The sequence below is a fragment of the Hibiscus syriacus genome, unplaced genomic scaffold, assembly GCF_006381635.1.
Source record: "Hibiscus syriacus cultivar Baekdansim isolate YM2019G1 unplaced genomic scaffold, ASM638163v2 tig00110556_pilon, whole genome shotgun sequence".
NCBI classification, from domain to species: domain Eukaryota; kingdom Viridiplantae; phylum Streptophyta; class Magnoliopsida; order Malvales; family Malvaceae; genus Hibiscus; species Hibiscus syriacus.
Window position 1 is genome coordinate 3,676,289 of NW_024062779.1, and position 24,888 is coordinate 3,701,176.

The following is a 24,888-nucleotide window of genomic DNA, read 5'->3' on the forward strand; positions in this document are numbered from 1 at the left end:
AATTTTAAAATATATTTTTACATATTTGTATCAGTAATAAAATTTAAATAACAATTAACTAAAATTTTAAAAAAAATTAATAGTTGACATATTTTAGGGAACAAAAGGAGTATATTAATCGCTAACCGTCGATTTTCCTTGATTTTCTTAGTAAACTTAAAAGAAAGACTACTACCCATCCATCAAATAATTGTGTATACATCAAACTATTTTTGTGATCCGCATGTTATATTGAACATTTTTTCCATTTTGTTCCCTGAAAGGCCTTCTTTCCAGGAAATGCTAACTAAGATTTGAGAATTGAGATTGAGGCCGTACACCTAAAAAATAATTAAAAATACCCCACCGACGCTCATATTGTATGAATTATATCACTACAACAAAATTTCTTATTAGTGGCATCTAGGTTATTGTCATTAAAACTTCAATTTATGTCACTAGATGTATTTTGTAACGTAAAAGTCAATGTCACGATGATCGTCACCCTAGGTGTGTCACTAAATGTCAAAAGTGACGATGTATGTGTTATCGTCATGTATTGTTAAATATATAGTGATGCTAATAGATAACGTCACAGTTTAATTTGCATTCAGTGACAATTACTTTTGTCACCAAATGATGTACATTTTCGTCATTAATAAATCATATCGTCATCAACACCACAATAATTTCATTGTATACGTGACGAAAATAAAATTGTCACATTGTTAGTAACGTAGTATATCGTCACCTAATAGTAGCATGGATGACATTTATATATAACGTCACTATATAATTAATATTCAATGACAACTAATTATGTCACTAAATTATGTAAAATTTCGTTATTAATGATTTATATAATCACGAATAATACATTAAAATCAACCTATATGTGACGAAAGAGATATTGTCATATTTTTAGTGACATAATATAAATGTTACCTAATAATATTATGAATGACGTTTATGCATAACGTCACTTTATAATTTATATTCTATGACAGTTGGTTACGTCACTAAATTAAATAAGATTTCATTATTGATAATTTATATTGTCACAAATAATGCATTAAAATCAACTTATATGTGACGAATGAGATATTGTAGCAAAACACAAATAATTTATATTCTATGACATTTTTTAATGACAATATATATTAAAATAAAATTATTTATACAAATTTAAATAAAAAATAAAATAGTTCACTTATTGCAAAATAATAAGATTTAAACAAATATTTCACTAAATACATAATAATTTCATTTCTATAAATATAAAAATGTTTACAGAAAATAAAAATAATATGATAATAATATGACTTGTAGAATATTTCGTTGTAACAATCTCAATCCAAACCTTGAGTCGATTGTGATTCTGTTGATGTTGAGTTTGTGGTATCATTTGAAGCTACAAATTAAGATAATCAATATTAGTTACTACAATTAATATTATATATAATAATTTTTATTTGATTAACTATATTGTTTACCTGAAAATTGAAGTGATGGCACTTGAATTTTCAATTGTTGTATCTGGATCAATTTCTTCATGTGTTTGGTTTGGAGCACCAGTAACTTGTTGAGGTTCAGATTATTGGGTTCGATTTAGTTTACCAGAGACTTTTTGAGTTTCATTTTCTTGTGTTCCAATCCTTTTACGAGATACTTTGCCTGGTGTCATCCTAAAACATATAGAAAAACTATTATAAATACTTTCACCAGCTTTTGCAATCGATTGCTCTTAGATATTAGAGGGAAATGCAAAGACGCATTAAACCGCAACCAAAATCATCAATTATTATAGCACAGCTGCTCTCCACTGGCAGAGCATTCTACAACTTAATTCATAAACACAACAGTTCGGTTACACTGAGAGAATGATTCATTTGCAATTCAACTACATTAATAATTATGCTAAATTACAGAATTTTGAAAACTTACACTGAAATGATGCTAATAACAATATTTTCAATCAGTTTAAATGGAAATGTAAATAAATTAACATAAACAAAAAGAATGATATAAATTCAAAATTCACAAACACATGCACCTAAAGGAAGCATAAATACATAGCAGAGTTTGAGAATACCTTGTGAAGGTGAAATTTTACATCATAAACATTTATTTATTAAATAAAGAATTATCAATGTGAAAAGGAAACAAGACATGCACAGGTTTTTGAATGAGTTTTCCAATCAAATTGCACAATATCGAATAATAAAAGCAGCAACGTTTAGCAAAATTTAAGAAAAACTAACAATTATTTTGTAAAAAGCAGCAGCGTTTAGCAAAATTTAAAAGAAAAAACTAACAATTATTTTGTAAAAAACATCAGCGTTTAACAAAAAATCAGAAATCGAATAATAAAACTAACCCTAAACCATATGAATTCATTAATATCGAAAAAACCATATTTAACAACGAAGAAAATAAATTTAAAAGAAAACAAACAATTACCTTTAAATTAAAGTTGGAGAAACCTTTGTACTATTGTAATATGAATCAAAACAAAAATAATTATAAAAATAATAAAACTATAAAGCAAAATTATCTCAATATAGAATATAGTGTAGACACCCGTTTTGTCCGGGATTTTTATTGTTATTATTTTTATTTTATTAATTATTAAATATTAAATATTAATTTGGTGATGTGTGGCACATACTCTTTATGTTTGTGTAAGTGCGGGTTGTACCTCCCTCTACTATATAAGTTGCAATTGTCCAAGGTGCTCCGACAAAACCCAGCACTGCTGCATGATCTCCAACCTCCTGGCGCAAAATCTTAAGGGACTCCCCAACAAAATGTAGTTTCTCCAAGTCAATAGGATGCAATGCCTTCAAGCAATCCTCAGAGTGCATCGGTGAATGAATGACAGGACCCCTTACTTCTTCAATGTTAAACGGGACACCGAATGCAGGCAGTGGAGTAAGAATATCAGAGAAAATTATAACTCCATCAGGACGGAAAGTTTCCCAAGGCTGCAAAGAAATTTCCACAATGAGATCAGTTGTCTCATACCTCTCTCTGAAGGACGGATGTTTCTCTGCAAGCTTTCTGTAAACAGCCATATACCTTCCTGCCTGGTGCATCATCCATGCAAGAGGCCGACTTACAGGATCTCCTCTTGCAGCTTTAACCAACAATGGATCAGTAGTAGAAGAAGAGCAAGCTACTGAGAACTTCTTAATTCTCATTCTTTTAGGAGAAAAAACAAAAGCTCCAGGGAAATTACTAGTTTCATTTGAGTTAAAACCCAACCGCACTGTCAAGCTTGAGGATTTAACTCCCACGGAACTGCAAGCACTTGCTAGTGAAAAGCAGCTCCAAGAAGGGAGACTTAAAAGAAAGAAAATGGGGAAGTGGGTTGTGTAGAGAGTGAACGGCGGCAGAGGGTTATTAAAAATGAAGTGTGGGTTTATATTAAACCTAATTAAATTTTATTAAAATACTTCACATGTTGTCGTTTAGGGATAGAATCAGCCCATTTTTCTTTATTTGGGTTAATCATTATAAGGGTCATGTCCATGTTTAAAGTAACACATTTTGGTCCTCATTTCAAGGCTTTTTCTTTTTTAAATTTGTGAATCTAGCCCCTTAGTTTTCGTTGAATTTTATTTTAGTCATTAGTGCCTTTTATTATGTTTCCTTTCTTTTACATTTAAAATCTTTTATTATTAAAATATATTTTTTTATTCATGGTTTTGATATTATTTAAAGATTAATTATTAAAATAGTAATAATTTAAAATAGTAAAAAGATTTCTCTTTAGAAATTTTAAAATTATAAAATAATTGAAGTAAATACTATTTTTAACAATTTCATAATAAATAATTACTCCAATGCAAAGTTTGATTCAATTAAAAATGTGTTAGGAGGAACAATAATAATCCTAAAAAAATCAACACACATACATGTTTTATAATATTAGCTTTTTTATATATAAAAGAGTGATATTTTATATTTTAAAATTATTGATGTTATATGTATCTAAATATACTAAAATTTTATGGGTATTTCTATGATCAAATATAAATATTTTTTTCTGAACACTTTGATGTAACATCATGGAAAACATGGAAGTATAACAATATATAAAAATATTATGGTCATTTCTTTTTTACGATTTATTATTTTGTGTTTTACTCTAAAAAATCTTTGAATGTGAGATAATCTAATATAGAATAATGTAAATAAAATAAAAAACACAAAAAAAAAACTCTATACATTGTATTATTTAATAAGGTTGTTCAAAAGAATCTCTAGAAATGCAACAGAAATTCTTAAAGCTATCAATGAGATTGTCGGAATTCAACTTAGAGGTTGGAATATTAATAGACTTGATAGTGTTAATATTACTCTTTGTAAGAAATAGAGTATTGAATAACATATACTCTGTTTTGTGAATAGGTTGTTCTTGACTTTACGTTGTTTCTCCATTGATGATTGTTTTGTAGCAGAACACTGTTCCTTTGGGTAATAAATTTTTCAATTATCCAAAAAAAAAAAAAAGGCTGAAACAATAGATAGTCGCTCATGCAATCGGAACTGGGTGAAGTGGCATTTAAGGGTATCTATTTAATGATTTTTCTGGAAGCCACTTAAAAGCAAAGTGGAAAATCAGTAATTCTCCCTGGAAATAGATTTATGTGTGTGTGTGTTTTTTTTTCAGAACTTGTAATCTACATGTCATGCATGAGCTTGTTAAGAAAAACTTTAACAAGTTGAAGATAAGAGAGTTTGCTTCACCCCCAACAAAAAGTGTCTCAATTATTACCCCCCTCCATCGTACCCCAACAAAATTTGGGAAGATCTTTTGTCGGTTGCGACTTTGAATTTTACACTGGAATTGCCAGTGTTCAATCTTTTTCTCTCTCTCTTTTCTTTAATTACTATTATTAAAACATACACATGTGAATAATATTTACTTTATATAAATTCTTTTATAAATTTTTTAAAATTTGTTATAAATTAGAGAACTAATATTTTTAGTAATAGTTTTTCATTAATATAAATACCATTGAGATATGGATGTAACCTTATATATATACTAATTGTTATAAATGTACTTTCTTAATTTATTTATTTTATTAAACTAAAGTGATTACAAAAAGTAATATTTATTTTAAATACCCTCAAGTCTCAATTATTTGACAATGAATACTCAATCACCCTACTACAATCATTGGTGCTTGAACCCGTGACCTCTAAAACAACTATGATTCTTTCAACCACTAAGGTAAGTTGGTTTGTGATACTTTCTTAATTTATTAAAAAATATATTTTCTCGATTGAGATGTAAGTTAAATGACACCGGTCTAAACGAGATGCTTCAAAAATATATTAAAAGTGTGAATAATTTCATTTATAAAAATGATACTATCAAATGATTTCAGGTGAATAAATGGTATATTATTCTTGTGTTTGTATGATGTGTATGTGTTGTCAATGATTAAGAAAGATTATAAATGAATATTATTTTATAATAATCTAAAATTAATTATTAGAAAATTATGATATCAGATTACTTTTCAATCATTTAACGTGGCTCTTAAATCAATAACACAAATGGGCGATCCAGCTGATAACGATGGCTCGTTGGCTCCTACAAGTTACACTATTGTTTTGAGACAGAGAGTTAAGAGTTGGAGGGGTATTTTATTTACTAATGAATAAATATTGATGATATGATATGGTTGAAATGAAAATTTTGTATTCTTGTAGGGTGATTTTGGCACTGCATATCGTAGATTGTCAGTGTCGCATAGGGACCCAGGCGGTAATATTGGAATTTTTTTACGTAAGGCAATCACATAGAAAGAGGAAAAGTCCCAATTGACGCAACTTGCATGGGTCTGTCAAAGTTCTTCCAATTATCATAGTCCACGTGTACAAGTGGGTCGAACTCAGTCCTCCGTTTGTCCCTTTCACGGGTGTGCTTGAAAGGCATACCGTGAAAGTGCGGTCACAATGGACCTTATATCAGAACCGTTGACTAAAAGGAAGACGATTGATCTTATCTTCCACGCGTAGGGTGTTGATTTGCCTCGTGGGGTGATGGCCACGGATTCTTAAAGGGGGCAGGCATTTCTCAATCATTTAGTGTGGGGCCTCCCTCTCTTTTCTATCTATAGAATATTTAATTTCTTAATATTCCACTCGTGAATCATTGGGTACGCTGGGGTTATATAATTCAAGGGTTTAGCACTCTTGTTTGGAAAAAGAAGTCTTTGGAGAAATAATTGTTTCTTTTTTTGTTTTTAATGAGAACTTGATAGTGTTCTAAACAATAAAATATTTAAAACTACCTGTATAAAAAAACATTTATAATGTATTTTCAAACGAATATTCGTTTGAGAATTGGAAAAACATTTATGCAATTCTTTTGCATTTTATTTTTGTCATATATCATTTAGGAGAGTCTCAACTCATGACATTGCATAAAATTCTTTTGACTAATAGGGTAACTGTTATACTACTATTCATCACATATCCAAACCTATAACTAAATTAAATTAAATTAAATCAAAAACTAAAATTTTAAATTGATTTTCGACATTGTTCACCTTTTTTATGCCTTTTTTTTTAGTTTTGAATCAAAACGGTGCTTAAGATATATTGACATGAGAAAACGGTGCTTAAGATATGTTGTTTTCGTTGCGTTTGCGTTTAAAACTCCCCATTCAAAGTCAATTGCATTAAGCAAAAAATATACTCAAAAACAAAGGTTGTTTTCAATACAAATATACTCAAGAATTCATTTTTGAGAACAAATTTATTCAACACTAAAATTTAATTTTCTAATGCGAGTGTACACACTACACCAAAACAAGTCTTTAACGGTGTTTTTAGTGGCTTTTTTTTAAAAAAGAAAATGCCATTAATTTTTTACATAACGCGGCGTTTATGGATAAAACGTCACAAAATAAAAATATTAACAGCGTTTACGGGAATGTGCCGCGATACTCATCTACCTTTAGTGGTGTTTTTAACAGAGATGCTGCAATAGACAAACGTAAGGTGGCATTTGTGGGTAAACACCACTACCTTGCGTACTTCAGTGGCCTTTTATAGAAAACACCGCAATTTCATCGTACGTTAGTGGCGTTTGTTTAAAAAACGCCGCAATTGTCCAGTCATTTAACCAACCCAGTTTCACATCCCTAATTTTTTTCATTGCCATTTTTCTAATTTTCCTACCCTAACATGGAGCCACAATGAAAGCCACCACCAGCGCAACATCACGCCACCGTCGTCAACTTCTAGTTTTTTTTTTAATTAGCTGACCCTATTCCCATATGTAATGGGATAAGGGGAGGTAGGATAGTAGCCTGCCCTCAATGCCAGGTTGAGAGCAGCTTCCGTGGGAGACCTCCGGCAGTCAGAATTATGAATTGTCCACCGTGGGACTCAATCTCACGACCACAAGGTTAAGAGCCTTGCGCTCTTACCAACTGAGCTGGACGGGCAATTCCGCCGCCAACTTCTAGTACGTCTCTTTTCTCCGTCGCACTTTACCTTTTTGTTGATTCAAGAAATATTTTGCATTAAACAAAATTTTATTTTCATTGCCATCGGAATTAGACTTCAGATTCATCTATCCATTCCGCTTTCGGCTTCTTCATCAAATCTAACGAGTTTACTCTAGTTGTTAAACTACAATACATCAGGTATGTCTCGCTTCTTGATTTTTGTTTTCATATGCTATTTTGTTCAATTCTGCTGCATCGTTGTAATTCATCGCCTTAAGTTGTCTGCAACACTGCCCTTCCTCTTTTGACTTCTTGATCAATTCGTTCAGCTTCTATAACTGTAAATTAAGGGTAATATATATAAAAGTTACATTGTTTTTTACTGTTGGATTAAGAAAGTATTTAAGTACTTTTTTAAGGGTAAAAAAAGGTGGTTCTCTTAGGACTCCTGAAGCTGTAGAAATTATGGTATATTTACTAGAAATAAAATTTGTATTATGTTATATAACATTTTTATTTTAAATAATGTTTAAATTAGTTCTAAATTCTTAATTGATTACTAGGAAAAATTGAGTGATAAAAGGGTATAGTATGAAGCTATGGTTTCATCTCATGGTTCTATTAATGTGGACGAGATAGAAAGTCAAGTTATTACTAAAGTTTTCAGTCCTGAAAGATATGGTTGAGTTTGCTATAAAGGATCATTTGTTATCCCGACCAAATATTTTAGATCCAGTTCGTCTCAGTATATGTCATCGTACATCCAGTCTTCTCAGTCAGAAATTAATTGATTAAAAGAACAATTGACTCAAGCGGGTGAAAATTTTGCTCAAATGAAGGCCGAAGCTGAAGCGAGAAAAGCATAGAGAAAAACGAGTGAAGCAACATATTAGAAAAAAATATGAAGAACTTCAAAATCAACTTGAAATTATGAAGCAGATGATGAATCAAGCGCAAAATTCACTACCCTAGGCGATTTCTTAGGTTCATGCTTTGTTTATTCTAGTGGTTAAACTACATTACATTTCACTTGAATGTTTGTAAACTTTGGTTTATGTATGTTGTTAAGTATTTTTACTTTATTCGAGTCATAATTAAATTTCAAATTTGATATTAGATATTGTTACAGGATATTTTAAATTTGGGTAGTAAAGTGCAGAAAACAATATTTACAAATCAATTTTGATTAGTGACGTTTTAGGATGAAAAACAACACTAAAGGAGTATACATTTGTGGTGTCTTTAGCTAAAACCCACCGCTATATGGCCTAAACAATTTTTGTGTGCAACCAGTGCATTCATATCTTAATTAGAAGTTCCAAGATGGATTTTTTTGTCTTACATAGATAGAACAAAAAATATTACCCTAAAGCCCAAAACACCGCTAACTAATCTAACCTTTTGCGGCATTTTTGTTTCACAAACGCCACTAATAGTTGTAATGTTTGTTTTAATGATGCTTCTTGTTGTATTTTTTCACGTCGAGAGACTTTTTAGTAGCGCTTTTAAACGTCACTATAAGTCTAAAAATGCGGCTATTGATATGTCTGCTGTAATGACAGTGTGCATCTTTTATGTATATAAATTGTTAAAGGTGGTTTTATAAATTAATAAATTATCTAATTTAACAATTTAAAATGTGAGAATAGCCATGCAAATATCTTAATATTAGGTGATTATAAGCTAATATTTGTTTAGAATATTTCTTAGTTACACATACCATATAGATATAATTATTCGAATTCAAAACCTTTAAAAAGAACAATAATTCCTTCTATCATTGATATCACACAGTAGCATGGTTATCAAAACCGGACCGGACCGGCCGGTTGAACCGTGAACCGGTGGCCTGTCTGGTCCGGTTATCTCACAAACCCGGGCTGGCAATGAACCGGCTGAAAACCGATAAAACCGGGGTGAACCGGCTGAAAACCGGCAAAACTGATTTGAACCGCCGGTTCACTTTTTTTCTTTTAAAAAAAAATAAACCAAACGACGTCGTTTGTTCAACGAGCCAAGTCAAATTCGAGTGTTGTTGAGCTCGACTCGAACTCGAAAACTTTAAAAGTAAGCTTAACTCGACTCAAAAACTCACGAGCTAAAAATTATCAAGTTCAACTCGAACTCGAAATATAATATTAAAACTTGAACTCGAAAAGACTAGAACTCAAAAAGAATTTAGAAGTTCGATTGAAGCCTAAAATTTGAGCTCGATTGAAGCAAAAGAATAGTTTGTTGTGTGCTCACCAAAAAGATCAATGATTTTGAATGTCAAATTACTTCTATTATTTATAAAAGTAAGTTGGGATGCTCTTCTATGTTTCTTAGCCATGTGTGATTGTTTTGTTCTCATATTTTTATATTTTAAACTTTTGGGACGCTCTTCTATGTTTCTTAGTCATGTGAGATTGTTTTTAAAAAAAAAAATTAAACCAAATGACATCATTTGTTATGATTTTTTTAAGCTCTAATTTTATTTTTTTGATTATAGTTATATAATTATTTATTATTTAATATGTTTTACCTTAAATATTATGTTGTAGTTGATTTGAATCATTTTGTTTCACTTGATTTTATGGTTTTTAATTTATATGTTATGACTTGTGATATTTTATACCTTTTAATATTGTAAACTTAAAAAAAGTGTTACATATATATTAATATTACTTTGAATATTATGTAAAATTTTAAAAATAATATTATTTTATATAAAATCCGGTTCAACCGCTGTTGAACCAGAGAACCAGTACATTTATCGGTTCAATGTCCAGTCCGATTTTAAAAATATTACACGGTAGACATGATACTTCTCTTTTATTCAAGACAAAAGTATTTTTTTTGCCCTTACTTTTATTAGTTATTATATTTTTATTAATTATTGAACTTTTACTTTTTATCAAATAAACTTAGATATAATAACATAATAACGATATTTTTAAATTGAAATAAAAGATTTTATTATTATTTGTCAATTTATTTTTACTGAAATATTAATAACAAATTATATATATTTTTTTAAAATGTTTTAACCTTTTCTTGTGATGGGATGGGAAAGGATAGATTAATTAATAGTAATGTTTTGGGGCCATAATCTCGAGCTGTCCACAATTGTAGAGTACCTCCCCCCCCCCCCCCAAAAAAAAATTACATGGATTTGTTGTGATCTTTCTCGTTCATTTTCGGATGTAATGATTAACTATATTAATTCAAGACTTGGATCCAACAGAATAGATGTAGGATATATGCCACCATATTAAGTTCGTGAAATTTTAAATTCCTCCACAGATGTGTGGGGTGATTAATTTCTATTAACATTACGATTTAGACAAAATTATCCCGTTAAAGCTCGTTTAGATTTCAATTGAAAATCATTATTAAGCAATATAAACAAAATTTCATTTAAAATGGTATTTTAATGACATTTGTATGGTTATATTCATTGTAACAATTTCTTTTATAGAAGCAATTAGTATTATTAAAAAAGTAAAAATATCCGAAATTAAAATAAGAATTTACAACTATCATCATAAACTAAATACATAATTTGGATTTTTCTTATAACATTGAAACTAACCGCTTTAGATCATATAAGTACCATAAATGGAAAATGTTAAAAACCCAACCAAAAGACATACAGATAAATCTGATTGCATCGGCAAACAAACCACAAAAGGAAATTAATTTATTGAAAGACCACTGAGAACTGCAGATCAGAGCCGAGCGTCGTGAGAAACTATCCACAAACGTAAAATCACGCATCCAAATTCAATCCAAAGGTTCATAGCAGGGAAGATCAATGAGATTTCGAATAAGCACCATCTTGATCAGTTGTGGCGTCGTCAAATACAACCCTGAGAAAACATAAATAAAAGAACGAACAAACGACCGAGAAAAAAATCGAAAAATATGTCACAAAAGCAGAGATAAATGTGCAACACAAATAGAGATAAACATGCAACACAGATAGAATAATTCTTATTATAAAATAAAAGAAAAAATAAATAAAAAAGAGAACTGGCGGTCGGCAACCAACATCAAAGTCGATGTCACTGCCAACTAAAGAAAATTAAAAAAGAAAAAATTGATCTAATCTATGAAAAACGATACAAACTAAAAAAAATGACAAAGGAGATACTCATTGTAACCATTTTTAAAATGTTTTTTTTATCTATTTATATAAAAACTAATTATATAACATATGCGCTTAACTTTATTAATGTCATTTATAATGGTTAGACTTAATATTCATCTCTTTTCTTTTAATCAAAAGACGTAGTTATCATTAACCTTACGAAGTATTATTGACAATAGTATCAGCAATAACTTGGGATAACCATATCTTTAAATGATCTTTATTTAAATATTTTACTGATTTATTTTTATTTTAGATTTTCAAATTATATCTTAATAAACACAGTAAAATGACTGAGATAATGTAAGTGAGATTTTTTAATTTTGAATATAGTTCAACTTGGAGATTATTTCCCCATCTAGGGTGAATTGAACAGTACCAACCTAAAGACGCCAAGTGTTCCATGCTTCTTCAAGCTAAATATGAAGACTCTACGATTGCATGACGTCTTCAGACAAATTGAGAAGATCCCATGAGTACACGACGTCTTTAGATCAATAAGAAGTCATAGTTTAAGAAATAATATGGTGGATGTCTTATATGAGAAATTAATTTTTCCCACAACGGCGAGGAAGCCAAACACATATAGATCACAGTTAAATTATAATAATGTTAGTTTATCAACAAATTATATATATTTTTAGGTTAATGTGATATTTATCCTTAAACGTAGACAAATAATGTTTGTTTCATATCTATCATTTATATGAATTCTTCTCTTGGGTTTTATTCTTGTTCTTATATAGTTCCTTTTATTTATAAGCAGTTAATTTGTACATTTTAAAATATTAAAAATATTTAATTTATATAATTATTTTTTAAAAATTCTTCTTATAATTTTAAATATTTTCTCTTAGTAAAATTAACTAATATTATTAGTTTAGAAAATACTTTTATAGTGATAAAAATAATAAAGTTAAAGGTTAATTTCATTAGAAAAAAGAAAAACTTCAACTAAATAGTTCCATTCAGAAAGCCAGTCCCAATCCTAAGAATCCAGTTAAGTTAGGAATCTAGAGTTTGGTCCACACTTTTCCACTTATTAACCTCTAATACCTAAGGGGTTATTAATACTTATTTTTACTAAATAAGAAATTGGTGTAGCATGCAGAATTGTCAGAGAATGAAGCCAAGTCCTTCACAGTATATATATATATATATACAAATAGTAAACTATAGTCATGGTCATGAAACTAAAAAAAAAAAGGTAGAATTGAAAGCAAGAGGGAAATGGATTTTACTTTTAGCCATGCCTCTTATATATATTTAATCAATGGATCAATCATTTCACTGTAAATGTGAAAAAGGTCTCTACCCCATGATCATGATGTCAATATATATAGTATAACACCTCCCTTTTGCTTCCTACTAAGCAAATAACCAAATTTGAAATCCTCAATAAATTAAAAGATGTTATTTTTAATAATTTATCAAGCATAATTTATTATTATTATTATTATTATTGTAAGGAGTGTGAAGGGAAAAGACAGAAAGTGGAACATCAGAGGGTTCCCCACCCCTTTGGCTTGTGGTTTTGGGTTCTTGTTTTCGGACAGCTTTGAGGATTAAAGAGGGATTTCATCTCATCCACATCTCTTTCTCTGTCTCTCCCTCTCTTTGCCTCAGTTTCGTGAGTTGATCAGGTTCAATTCTTGTGTGGTTATTGTTAGATTATTTTTTATTAAAAGCATGAAGCTTAAAAGCGGACAGAGATGGAGGATCTGCTTGAGCTCTATATCTGGTTATATATATACATGAGTTATAATATATTACCTGCTCTATTTGTTTCTTCTTAAAGTATTTCTAAACAACAAAACACCCATTGTCTCTTGGGTTGAATACAATACGATGATTATCGTATGTATTCATTCATATATGTTAAGCCTAGCTAATCAAGTATCAATTTCTTTCTCTTTTATCATTTAGTTTTGGTTTTTTTTTTATCTTTGGATTTTCTTTTTGTACCCTACTATTTTTTTTGTGTGTGTTTAAAACCAAGATCCATGACGCATGATGCCAATTCTGGAGGTCTGGTTCATTGGTTCATGCAGTAGAAGATGATAAAAGGCTTATTATTCCAACCATCAACAGCAACAAGAACGAGTTTTTGAAGAGAATATGTCGAATTTGACTTCGGCTTCTGCATCTGGTGAAGCCAGTGGTTCATCCGGTAATAGAATTGAAGCTGGTTCCAATTATCCTCAACAAAACTTCACCACTCAACAACCTCAAGCTCTGCCGGCCAAGAAGAAGAGAAACCTACCAGGCAACCCAGGTTTGGGTTTTTTTTATGTACTTGTTTTGTTTGTCTCCTTTTCATTTTTTTTATGCATTTTTTTGGTGGGTTTTTTATTTCTTGGAACCAGACCCGGTGCAGAAGTGATAGCTTTGTCTCCTAAAACACTCATGGCGACTAATAGATTCGTGTGTGAGATCTGCAACAAAGGGTTTCAAAGAGACCAGAACCTTCAGCTTCATAGAAGAGGACATAATCTGCCATGGAAGTTAAAGCAACGAACAAGCAAAGAGGTGAGGAAGAAGGTATACGTGTGTCCGGAAGCAAATTGCGTTCACCATGATCCGTCGAGAGCGCTCGGAGACTTGACTGGAATCAAGAAGCACTTCTCGAGGAAACATGGCGAAAAGAAGTGGAAATGCGAAAAGTGTTCGAAGAAGTATGCAGTTCAATCGGATTGGAAGGCTCATTCCAAGATTTGTGGCACTAGAGAATATAGATGTGATTGTGGAACCCTCTTCTCAAGGTATAATAAATAACTAAACCCTTCATCCTCCCCATGAACACAATAGTGATATCCATTGAAGCACAACAACAATAATCAAATCTTCATTTACTGTGACGTGCACTCAAGTATAGCTTTGAAACGAAAACGGTTCTCACGGATAAACTTTTAAACTGAAGAATTAATAGCAAATATATACATCTGGCAGTTCCTAGTTTTCACACCCTAGAGAGTAGAGAGAGAGAGAGAAAGAGAGAGAGATATGGAAAGAATATACATGGAATTAAATTTTATTTTCTGCACTAGCGCGAGTGGACAGTTTGTCCTATCCTTTCAAAGAGGGAGAAAAAATTAAAATGAATGGGATGCAGGAAAAAGGGAGAGAAAAGTATTTCTGCCATTGTCACAGCACTTTATGATCACTGGTTTAGTTTTTGTTTTGTTGTGTTTATTTTTTAAAACCTTTGTTTTTTTCTTCTTCTCCAGGAGGGATAGTTTCATCACTCATAGAGCATTCTGCGAAGCTTTGGCAGTGGAGAATGCACGAGCCAACCCGTTTCTTTTCGGTCATCAGCAAGGTGAAGCCTCGTCTCACATTAATTTACAAGCGCCCCAGTTCAATCCCCATGCATTTTCACTTAAGAAAGAGCAGCAAAGTTTCACTCCTCTAAGGGCAGGGGCAGAGATTCCTCCATGGCTGGCCAGCCAAGCAATGCTCGGGGCTGGTCCTGGCCCACAGCACCCTATAGACCTTTCCTCCTCATCATCGTCAATATTCTCCTCGAGATTAGATCATCAAGATTTAACGCTACATGGGAACCCCAGTCCTAACCCTAGTCTTGTCCCCACTCTCCCTCCTCCTCCATACCATGAAACGACAGTGCCTTCCCCTCACATGTCAGCCACTGCATTGCTTCAGAAAGCAGCTCATATGGGTTCGACCGTGAGCGTTAAAATTGGGTCACCAACAATACCGGCCTCGTTGATTAGACCCCACCAACCGACTCACGTGTCTGCTGGTTCTGCAGGCACTAACAACAACACAACAACAGCTGGTTTTGGACTCGACTTGCCTTCACGTGAACAAGAACTCCATGTGGGTAGTAGTGGTGCACTTATCCATGGCTTGCCTCCTTTCGGGAACAGTAAACCTGCTGCCTCCATCGCAGGCGATGATGATGATGATCATCATGACAACGTTGTCTCAGGTGCTACTCCTTCCCTTCTCCAAGACATGATTGATTCTTTGTCTTCCGCCACTGGATTTGTGGCCACTAATTCCTTCGATGATCTCGCATTTGGTGGTGGCATCTTGAACACAAAGAAGATAGATGGGAGTTCCATCAACGAATCATTCTCGAAAACAACGACGACAAACGCTACAACTCAGCAGAGTGAAGGCCTGACAAGAGATTTCTTGGGTCTTACAGCTTTCTCTCATGCCGATATTCTCGACATCACTGGTCCCAGTACTTACTGCATCGACACTTCGGATGAGCAACGCGACCAGTCTCAAAAACCATGGCAAGGTTAGGTAATATGCCAACTTTTCTTTCTTTCTTTTTTTAATTTCAATTTCTTTTCAAACATATCTTAAATTTTATAATCTCTTTGCCACCATCTTTCTAAAGGGAAGAACCTCTAAAGTTACTAATATATAATGTAAGATCTTGATATTCATTTATGATTAGCCCATCATACTAATTCCGCCTTTTTGTTTAAATATAATGTTAGAATATCTAGTTTTACATATTATTTATAAATGCTGACCTGCCAAGGAAACCTAATTTTTTTTTTACAAATTCTAAATCTAATTCTAATCCTATCCGAGTAGATATGAAGGAAAGAAAATGCTTCTAGATAATGTAGAATCTATGACCTAAAAAAATATTAAAATAAAGATTAATTGTTTGACCAATAAATGTTATTATTATTAGGATCTTTAAGATAAATAATATATATAAAGCCAAATATTATTTTTCTGAAACGTCAAAACCATATATATTTAAAGTTAGTGGTCGATGTTTAATACTCCCTCTGTCCCATAAAATACGTTCATTATTGACTTTTTTCTTCTTCAATTTTTTAAACTTGAACTGGTTATTATTTAAAAATTTGTAATTTCTAAAAAATATATCTTAAAAACCTTTAATCAAGTAATTTTCAAATATATATTTTATGAAATTTAATTTTTAAAATATTTAAAATAATCATGATCAAAATTTTTTTAAAAAAATTAATTTTTAAAAGATCAATAAAAGACATTTTTATGAGATGGTGAGTATATAAAATCAGCTTCCAAAGGGGAAAAAAAGAAGCAAGGTCACGATGAATATGACATTGAATTAGTGGCTTTAGTCTTCTAATTTAATCATATTAATTAGGTGTTCTTTCAATTCGCAAGTGCCTTGTAAATTGTAACTAATAAACTAATGTCAATTTAGTTCATAAGTTAATATTATTATTTTTAAATATTTAATCAATGATTGGGTTAGCGTTTTTTTCGAGAGAATATTGTGTTTATATTTTTATTTGTTATGATTGAGTTTAAGATAAATTAGTTGAACCAAATCATAATAAATATGAAATCAAACTAGGATCTAATTATACTAAATCATATATAATAAAATAAATACTAGATGAGGAATTGTACTTGACTTAATTTATAGGTTGAAATCTTTGAGTCTTTCTTTAGTTGTGATCTTCGAAGAAGAAAGAGTTTCCGTATAAACTCACTATTAGATATAAGTGTAAATACGAGATTATCTATTTCTTGGGGAACATAACTCCTTTGTATACATGAATTAAGAATGTGTTATTTTTTGTACTTATAACTATGTCTCTCATCAAATTAAAAATACAATTTTAATAGTATATACACTATTTTCATGACACCTCTAATAACTTATGACTTTATAATATGAAATCGAAATTTAATTTGCTTGATTAGATCATCTCTTTAAAAAGTTATACCATCGGAATGCCCTATTTTCGAACTAAAACTTCAACAATTTGTACGATATAAACATGGCTTATCTTTGCCATGAAACATCTACGGAACTCCTCTCCATTTCCCCTCTTTTCAGTACAATGGGTAAACGACACATCTCATAACTTGATTTTATCGTTTTGATAATTAAAATTATTTTTTTAACTTTTTAAATCATAAATTATGAGATTACACAACATATCAAAACGATATCATTTTGAACCCCTATAAAAAGTTAAAAAATAATCTCTTATTTTTCTCTTTTATTATTTCTTTCTTTTCTTTTTTTTTTCTCTCCCTCCATTTGGTCAATCCACTTTTTTACCGTCACTTGCGATGAGTCCCAAAATTTTACGTAAAACTCACTTTATCCTCCTGAACACGAATTTAATGCTTATTTAACTAAAAAAATCCAAACTCGTTTTGATACAATGCTTAAATTAAATAGATTCTTTCTTCGCTTATATATAAGAAGATACATTCTGAAGTATATTCAAACTCACATTCTATTGTATGTTACAACAATGACCTTATAATTAAATAAGTTTTTTTTTAATAAAATTATAAATTGAAGCCAAACTTTAAAATATATATTCAGTCCTAATTATAAATTTATATTTGTTCCTCACTGAACCAAAAATTAAATATCACAAAACTTTTAGTATCGATGTAGTTTCTTTACAAATATTTGACATTTTACTATAAGACAAGTTTTTTCTTACCATTTTAATATTTACGCTAAAGTGAAAATTTTCCACTAGAAGTAAACTCATGATGCTCCCACTAGCCATGTCCATACTCATGGTGATCCCCAAATCCTTAGATCTCACTTTTGATTATCTTTAAAATTAACAATATCCTCTCTCTCTCTCTCTCTCTCTCTCTCTCTCTCTCTCTCTCTCTCTCTCTCTCTCTCTCTCTCTCTCTCTCTCTCATTTGCTGAAATCTAATGACGTGAATATATATATATATACACACACACACAAAAGTTAATTCATAATAAGGGACGAGCAAGTGGGAAGACTTTTGCCCCTCCCAATAATAGTTTATCATTGATCCATGTGAGTGTAAGTGGGGGGGACTCGTAAGTTTATATATAAATTTTTTACCATTCCATCAAGAATAATTTATTGAATGAATTTTGATAAAAAAATATTTTCTTACATACATTATTTTTGTTCATTCACATGTGAGTGGGGAAAAAATAAAATCTTTATATATATATATATATATATATATATATATATATATATATTGAAGTGAATGTAGTATATATTTATGTTTTAAACAAAACATTTATATTGTCAACTAAATACCATCCTTGGGGTAAATAAAAGTGATTAATGTCAAAGAGATGCATATATAGTAGAATATTTTTCAAATAATGTCAATGTGCTATGCTTTTGTATAAATAAATCTTCTCAGCAAATATATATTTAAAGCATATAAAAAATTATAATTATAATAAATTATTATCTTTATACGTCATTGAATATCTTGGCAAAATCTCGTTGATAGTGCGTTGAAATTTTTTTATTCGTTAAATAGTGGGATCGCCAGATTAATTGCTAAAGTAGTGTCCTCTACAGTAACGGAGGTAGGTCGCCATGTACGCCCGGCGACCAACCAGGTCGCCATGCACGCCCGGCGACCAACCAGGTCGCCATGCACGCCATATACTCACCATGCAGACGAGCCATACCCATGCAGACGCCATACAAGCCATATACTCACCATGCAGACGAGCCAGCCAACGGAGAACCATGCAGACGAGCCAGCCAACGGAGAGGTCGCCATGCGAGCCAGCCAATAGAGAGGTCGCCATGCAGTCTGGGCGACCTTGTAGGTCGCCATGTAGTCCCGGCGACCTTGTAGGTCGCCATGTAGTCCCGGCGACCTTGTAGGTCGCCCCCTGCGAACCATGCATGCACCAGCCGACCATGCATGCACCAGCCAAATAACTTCACGTGCTCCTGCTCCCGCTGCATGCCTGCATGCATGCCAAGATAACTTCACGTGCTCCTGCTCCCCGCTGCATGCCTACAGCATGCCATGTGATCCTAGCTCACGAGACGAGACCATGCATGAACAATAATTGAACCATTGTTGGTGAAATAATTGAGGCAGCCGGTTATATATGGGGTGTGCAAATTGCAAGAAGAAAGATCACACATAAAAGAAAGAAAGAAAGGGAGAAGAGATTCAGCCGAGAAAGAAAGAAAGGGAGAAAGAAAGGAAAGTAAGAAGAAGAAAGGGAGATAAGGTAAATTTGTTTATATTTAAATTAGTTTATTATTATAAATGTTAATTAGTTTATTAGTTTAGGGTTATATGATTGTTAGTTTAAGTTATAGTATACATAAATTAAAAATTATTTAATTAGTATATGTTTGATAGTTATATAGTTAAAAAATAATTAATTAGTTTGTTTTGTTAATAGTTAGTTATATAAAAAAATTATTTAATTAGTTTTTGTTAGTTAAATAGTTAAGTTATATTTGTTTGTTGAATATATATTATATAAAAAATTAGTTAGTTTATTAGTTAGTTTTAGTTAGTAAGTTTATTAGTAGTATATTATAATGAAAAAATAGTTTATTAGTTAGTTTTAGTTATATAAAAAATATTTTATTAGTTGTTTAAGGGTTTGGTGTTTACGTTTATATTTTAAAAAGTTTAGTTTGTTAGTTTATTAGTTTCTTATATTATAAGTTATTATATTAAAGTTTAGTGTTGTAAATTAGTTAGTTAGTTTATATTAGATTATATTAAATGATTTTTTAAATATTGTTGTTTAATTTTTTTTACAGATTCATTCCAATGGCTGACCAAATTCCACTGTTGAGGCTTGACAATGAACATATTTCAAGTCATTTGGGAATAATGGTGAATAAAATATTTGTTTAATGAATTATAATTAATAAATATTTGAATATTATTTTATGATTGTGATAATTTTTTTGAAATATTTAATTGTAGGAGGACGAGCAGCGAGTCCTTCGTCTTCGACTACATAAAGTGCCCAAGCCACACCCACTAATAGAAGAAAATTTGCAAGAGGCTGGATTTTGGTATGTCACATTTGTGCGAGATTACAAGTTGGTCCCAGGTTTGATCAGTGCGTTGATTGAACGCTGGAGACCAGAAACGCACACGTTTCATTTGCCGTGTGGCGAATGCACGATAACTTTGGAGGATGTGGCAATGCAACTCGGGGTCCAAACTAATGGGATGCCGGTGGTAATGTCACATGAGTTTAATAAGGTGGAACAACTTTGCAACTTGTTTCTTGGGAAAGCGCCCGTACCACCAGAGTGTAAAGGGTGGCGGGTGAGGTTGTCATGGTTGAAGAATGAATTTCAACTTCAATCAAATAGTACGGAGCACGAAATTATATATGCAACACGAGCATATATTACAATTGATTGGGGGAATTTTGATGCCTGATAAATCAGGTAGTTATGTTCACACTCAGTATCTTCTTTTTTTAACAAATTTTGAGAATTGTAGGCAATATAGCTGGGGTTCGGCGATATTGGCGTTCTTGTATCGTGAGATGTGCAAGGCGTCATTAGTCGTGAATGATAATAATACAGTAGAAATCGGTGGATGTCAGTTGCTTCTACAATCATGGGCTTGGCATAGACTTCCGTTTCTGACACCGATTAGTCGGACTGCGGTTGACTTTCCACTTGCCGGACGGTAATATGAATCCTCTATTTTAATATAAAATATTAATTAAAAATATTTATTTTGATTAAAATTATTGAACAAAATGTCTCTATTTTTGTTTTGATATACAGATGGAGGCATAAAATTGAAGGCACAGGGTTGGTGCACAACAACATTAAAGAGTTCAGGTTGAAGATAGACATTAAGGCCAAAAAGGAGGTATGCATAATTTGTATTTTTTAATTATTATTTTAATTAACTATATTATCTAATTTAAATAAATTTTATTGTTTTTGTAATTTTACAGTTTAATTGGAGACCATACATGAATGAAGAATTATTTGCGTTGATACCGCACGATATTTTAGATGGGTTTCAATATTGGTGTGCTGTTACACCATTGATCAATTTTGCTTTTGTTGAGATCCAATTTGGGGATAGAGTGCTGAGGCAATTCCACTTCCACCAACCTATTCCGCGGAGTCCATGGGATCATGACCTCCTCCAAAACTTAGATGGTCGTCGTCCAGTGAATTGGGTTGAGACGCATGACGACCTGCACAGATTTGATGGTCGTCGTAAAGAAAGCGTTAATTGGGTTGAGAAGCATGCAACATATATTAATGCTTGGAACAATAGGGCTTCATTCATGCCAACTCTTGACGCCATTCAAGACGACGACTTTAATTTTGAGACTTCGGCTTACCTTGCTTATTTTTTGGATAATGGAAAGCCGTTCCTCACAACAATAGTAGAGAGGCGACAATTTTTGAGGTTTAAGAAAAGATTTGGTAAAGCTGAATACTCTCTACCGAGTGGGAGTGGGAGTTCATCTCTACAAACTGAAGCGGAAATGACCGATGTGGATAATAGCGCACCACAATCGTTGCATCACGCAGTTGATGACTCTACTGGCCCGGCATACATACCAGAGTTTGTGCAGCCTGAGGCACCCATCTATTCTCCTACGTTTTCGTCGACGTATGACTTTGAACACATGACAGTTCAAATACCCCAATGAATGAGGGGGATGAGTACAATACTCCTGAGCCACAACGGCCACAACGTATCAGACGTCCGCCCCGACATTATCATTCAACAACACCCCGACATCGACAACAATTGTAAACTCGTTTGCTATTTATTACAAATTATTTATTGAAATTAGACTGCTTTTTTTAACCTTAACAATGATGTTTAGTATCAAATAATTACTAGTATCAAATAATTAGTATTAAATCATTAGTAATAATTAGTAAATCATTAGTATCAAATCATTAAATATTTAAAAATCATTAATAAATTCGACTATGTATAAATTACTAAATCATCAAATCATTAAATATTTAAATCATTATTAAATCATTTTTATAATGATTATTACTAAATCATTGTTCATTGTTCATTGTTCATTGAACCAAAAATCATTAGTTTGATAATTTTTTTATGGTTAATTGAACCAAACATTGTTCATTGTTCAAGTCGTAAATCATTACTATCAAATCATTACTAAATCATTAATATCAAATCATTAAATATTAATAATAAATTATATTACTAATCATTACTATCAAATCATTAAAAATTAATAATAATTTCATTATTACTAATCATTACTAAATCATTACTATCAAATCATACATAATTAATAATAATTTCATTATTACTAATCATTACTAAATCATTACTATCAAATCATTAAAAATTAATAATAATTTCATCATTACTAATCATTACTAAATCTTATAAATACATAGAAATTCATAGAAATACATATATCATTACTAATGATGAGGCCTATATCTTGGTAAATTAGGACAATTGTTTTTTGAATGGCCTTCACCCCTACATAATCCGCATCTCTTTGTTTGACCTCTCTCTCTAGCATGGAAATCCATACTGGTATGAATACGAGTGGACTCAGGTCGACCCTTTGGACTTCTGCGAAGCATTGGATTTGGCAGCCATTCGTCATGATCTTTTCTGAGCCAATATGATTCATTTGGTATCTGTCTGAACTCATAGCTGTAGACATTTAATATCCTACGTAAGTGAAAGCACTCATCAACATAAGTGTATGCGCTTACACCAGCATACATACATGCTGCGACTGCATGAGCACATGGATATTTCCATGCCTGAAAACGACCACAATCACACCATTTATGTCGTAAATCAACTCTAAATGTTTGGTCTTCTCCTCCGACGTTACGGCGTATGCACGACACGACAAAAGTATGACCAACTCGGTCGAAATTATGAACAACCATTGATGTTGCCAATCGCTCATTTGCTTCCATTGATTCCACCACTGTAGGAGCCCAAGTTTTACCTCTATTTATAAGACTCTCTATTTCTTTGCCTTTGTCCGACCAAACTTTACCCAATCTAAAGTACGTCTCTTTCATCACACTCGCAATTGGGAGATGGCGTGTACCTTTTAGTACCGAATTAATGGCCTCAGCAAGGTTTGTGGTCATATGTCCGTATCTCCGACCTTCGTCATATGCTTGTGACCATTTTTCCCGCGGTATTTTTGAAGCCCACTTCCAAACACGCTGATCATCGTAAAATACCTTCAAATTCTCCAATCTCTTATCAAAATTTGGTCGACGTAGTTCGTATCCTGTTTCATAATATACTGTGTTAAACCGCAATTAAAAAAACCATGTAAAAAATGCACAAATATTGAAAATAAAACTTACCCATGCTGACTATCTCGCTACGAATGTGTGCGTTATGAAATTGGTCGATACTATTCTTGCCAATATGACGGATACAATATGTCGGATATGCATACGGAGGTATCCAACGACTTCCTGGTCGTTCAATTGCCGCCAAAATACCCGTTCCTCTATCGGATATCAAGCAAACTCCATCTTCACGAACGACATATTGACGTAGATTGGTCAGAAAGAAATCCCAAGCCTCTGTTGTCTCTCCCTCAACAATGGCGAATGCAATTGGGAAGATATTTCGCTCACCATCTTGAGCAACTGCCATCAAAAGTACATGCCTATATTGACCATACAGCCACGTACCATCTACTTGGATCATACGTTTACAAAATGGAAATCCTTCAATACATGCCTTGAATGCCCAAAATAGTCTATGAAATATTTTCTTCCCTGGCAGAAGTTGACCTTCTTCGTCATATGCGGGCATGGTTTGAGACTTCACTATGGTTCCTGGGATAAATCGCTTCATTGCTTGTAGCAAATGTGGTAGCTCATTGTACGATGTATCCCAATCTCCATACGTCAGCTTCATTGCCTTCATCTTCGCATTCCACACCTTGCCATATTTTACTTGATATCCAAATTGGCTTCGAATAGATGCAGCTAACACTGAACAAGATATCCTTGGATCCTTTTCAACCATCGCCTTCACGTATTCACATATTACATCGGAGTCCAATAGTCGGTGGTCTTGTTCGATGAAGTTTCGCAAACACGTGTGCGGACCATTGTACCTCGTGATGACCCAAACATCGTGCCTTTGATTTTTCGACACTCTGATCTTCCACTTGCACTCTAGGCCATATTTTACACACTTCGCGTATAGGGTTTTCTGGTTGGACTCTGCAACATGGATATCAACATGGCATTTTATGCAGTACTCTTTAATCGCTAGGGTAGCTTCATTTTTTCCTCTGAATTGCACCCCAACTGAAAATTCACCAGAATTATCGAATGATGCAGTCATTTGGTATGGAGGTAAATGTGGCATGTCTGGGAATTCAGGTGCCCTCATCGCATCATAGTCTATCTCGTACATGTGAGGAGTAGCTTCATACGGTGCCGGAACTTCATCAATTGCACCTCCACCAAAAATATTTTCGTCGCCGCCCAAAACGGGTTCTTCGGTTTCTTCATCTTCGCTTGAATCATCATGAATTTC

General features: G+C 32.3%; 2 protein-coding genes and 1 long non-coding RNA gene across 3 annotated transcripts; 2 read left to right on the forward strand and 1 right to left on the reverse strand.

Annotated features, from left to right (window-relative positions):
- Positions 1-2,621: 2,621 nt before the first annotated feature.
- Positions 2,622-9,900, reverse strand: LOC120131423 (uroporphyrinogen decarboxylase 1, chloroplastic-like). The gene is made up of 2 exons (XM_039148416.1): positions 9,896-9,900; positions 2,622-3,306 (listed from the first exon to the last, which is right to left on the reverse strand). Exons 1-2 carry the CDS (start codon positions 9,898-9,900, stop codon positions 2,622-2,624), a joined length of 690 nt encoding a protein of 229 aa, XP_039004347.1.
- Positions 8,912-22,430, forward strand: LOC120131427. Its single transcript, XR_005516917.1, has 4 exons — positions 8,912-8,922; positions 9,249-9,255; positions 13,056-13,229; positions 22,420-22,430. It is a non-coding gene; the product is annotated as an uncharacterized LOC120131427 (long non-coding RNA).
- Positions 13,236-16,050, forward strand: LOC120131422 (zinc finger protein GAI-ASSOCIATED FACTOR 1-like). The gene is made up of 2 exons (XM_039148415.1): positions 13,236-14,348; positions 14,814-16,050. Exons 1-2 carry the CDS (start codon positions 13,705-13,707, stop codon positions 15,859-15,861), a joined length of 1,692 nt encoding a protein of 563 aa, XP_039004346.1. The 5' UTR covers positions 13,236-13,704; the 3' UTR covers positions 15,862-16,050.
- Positions 22,431-24,888: the final 2,458 nt, after the last annotated feature.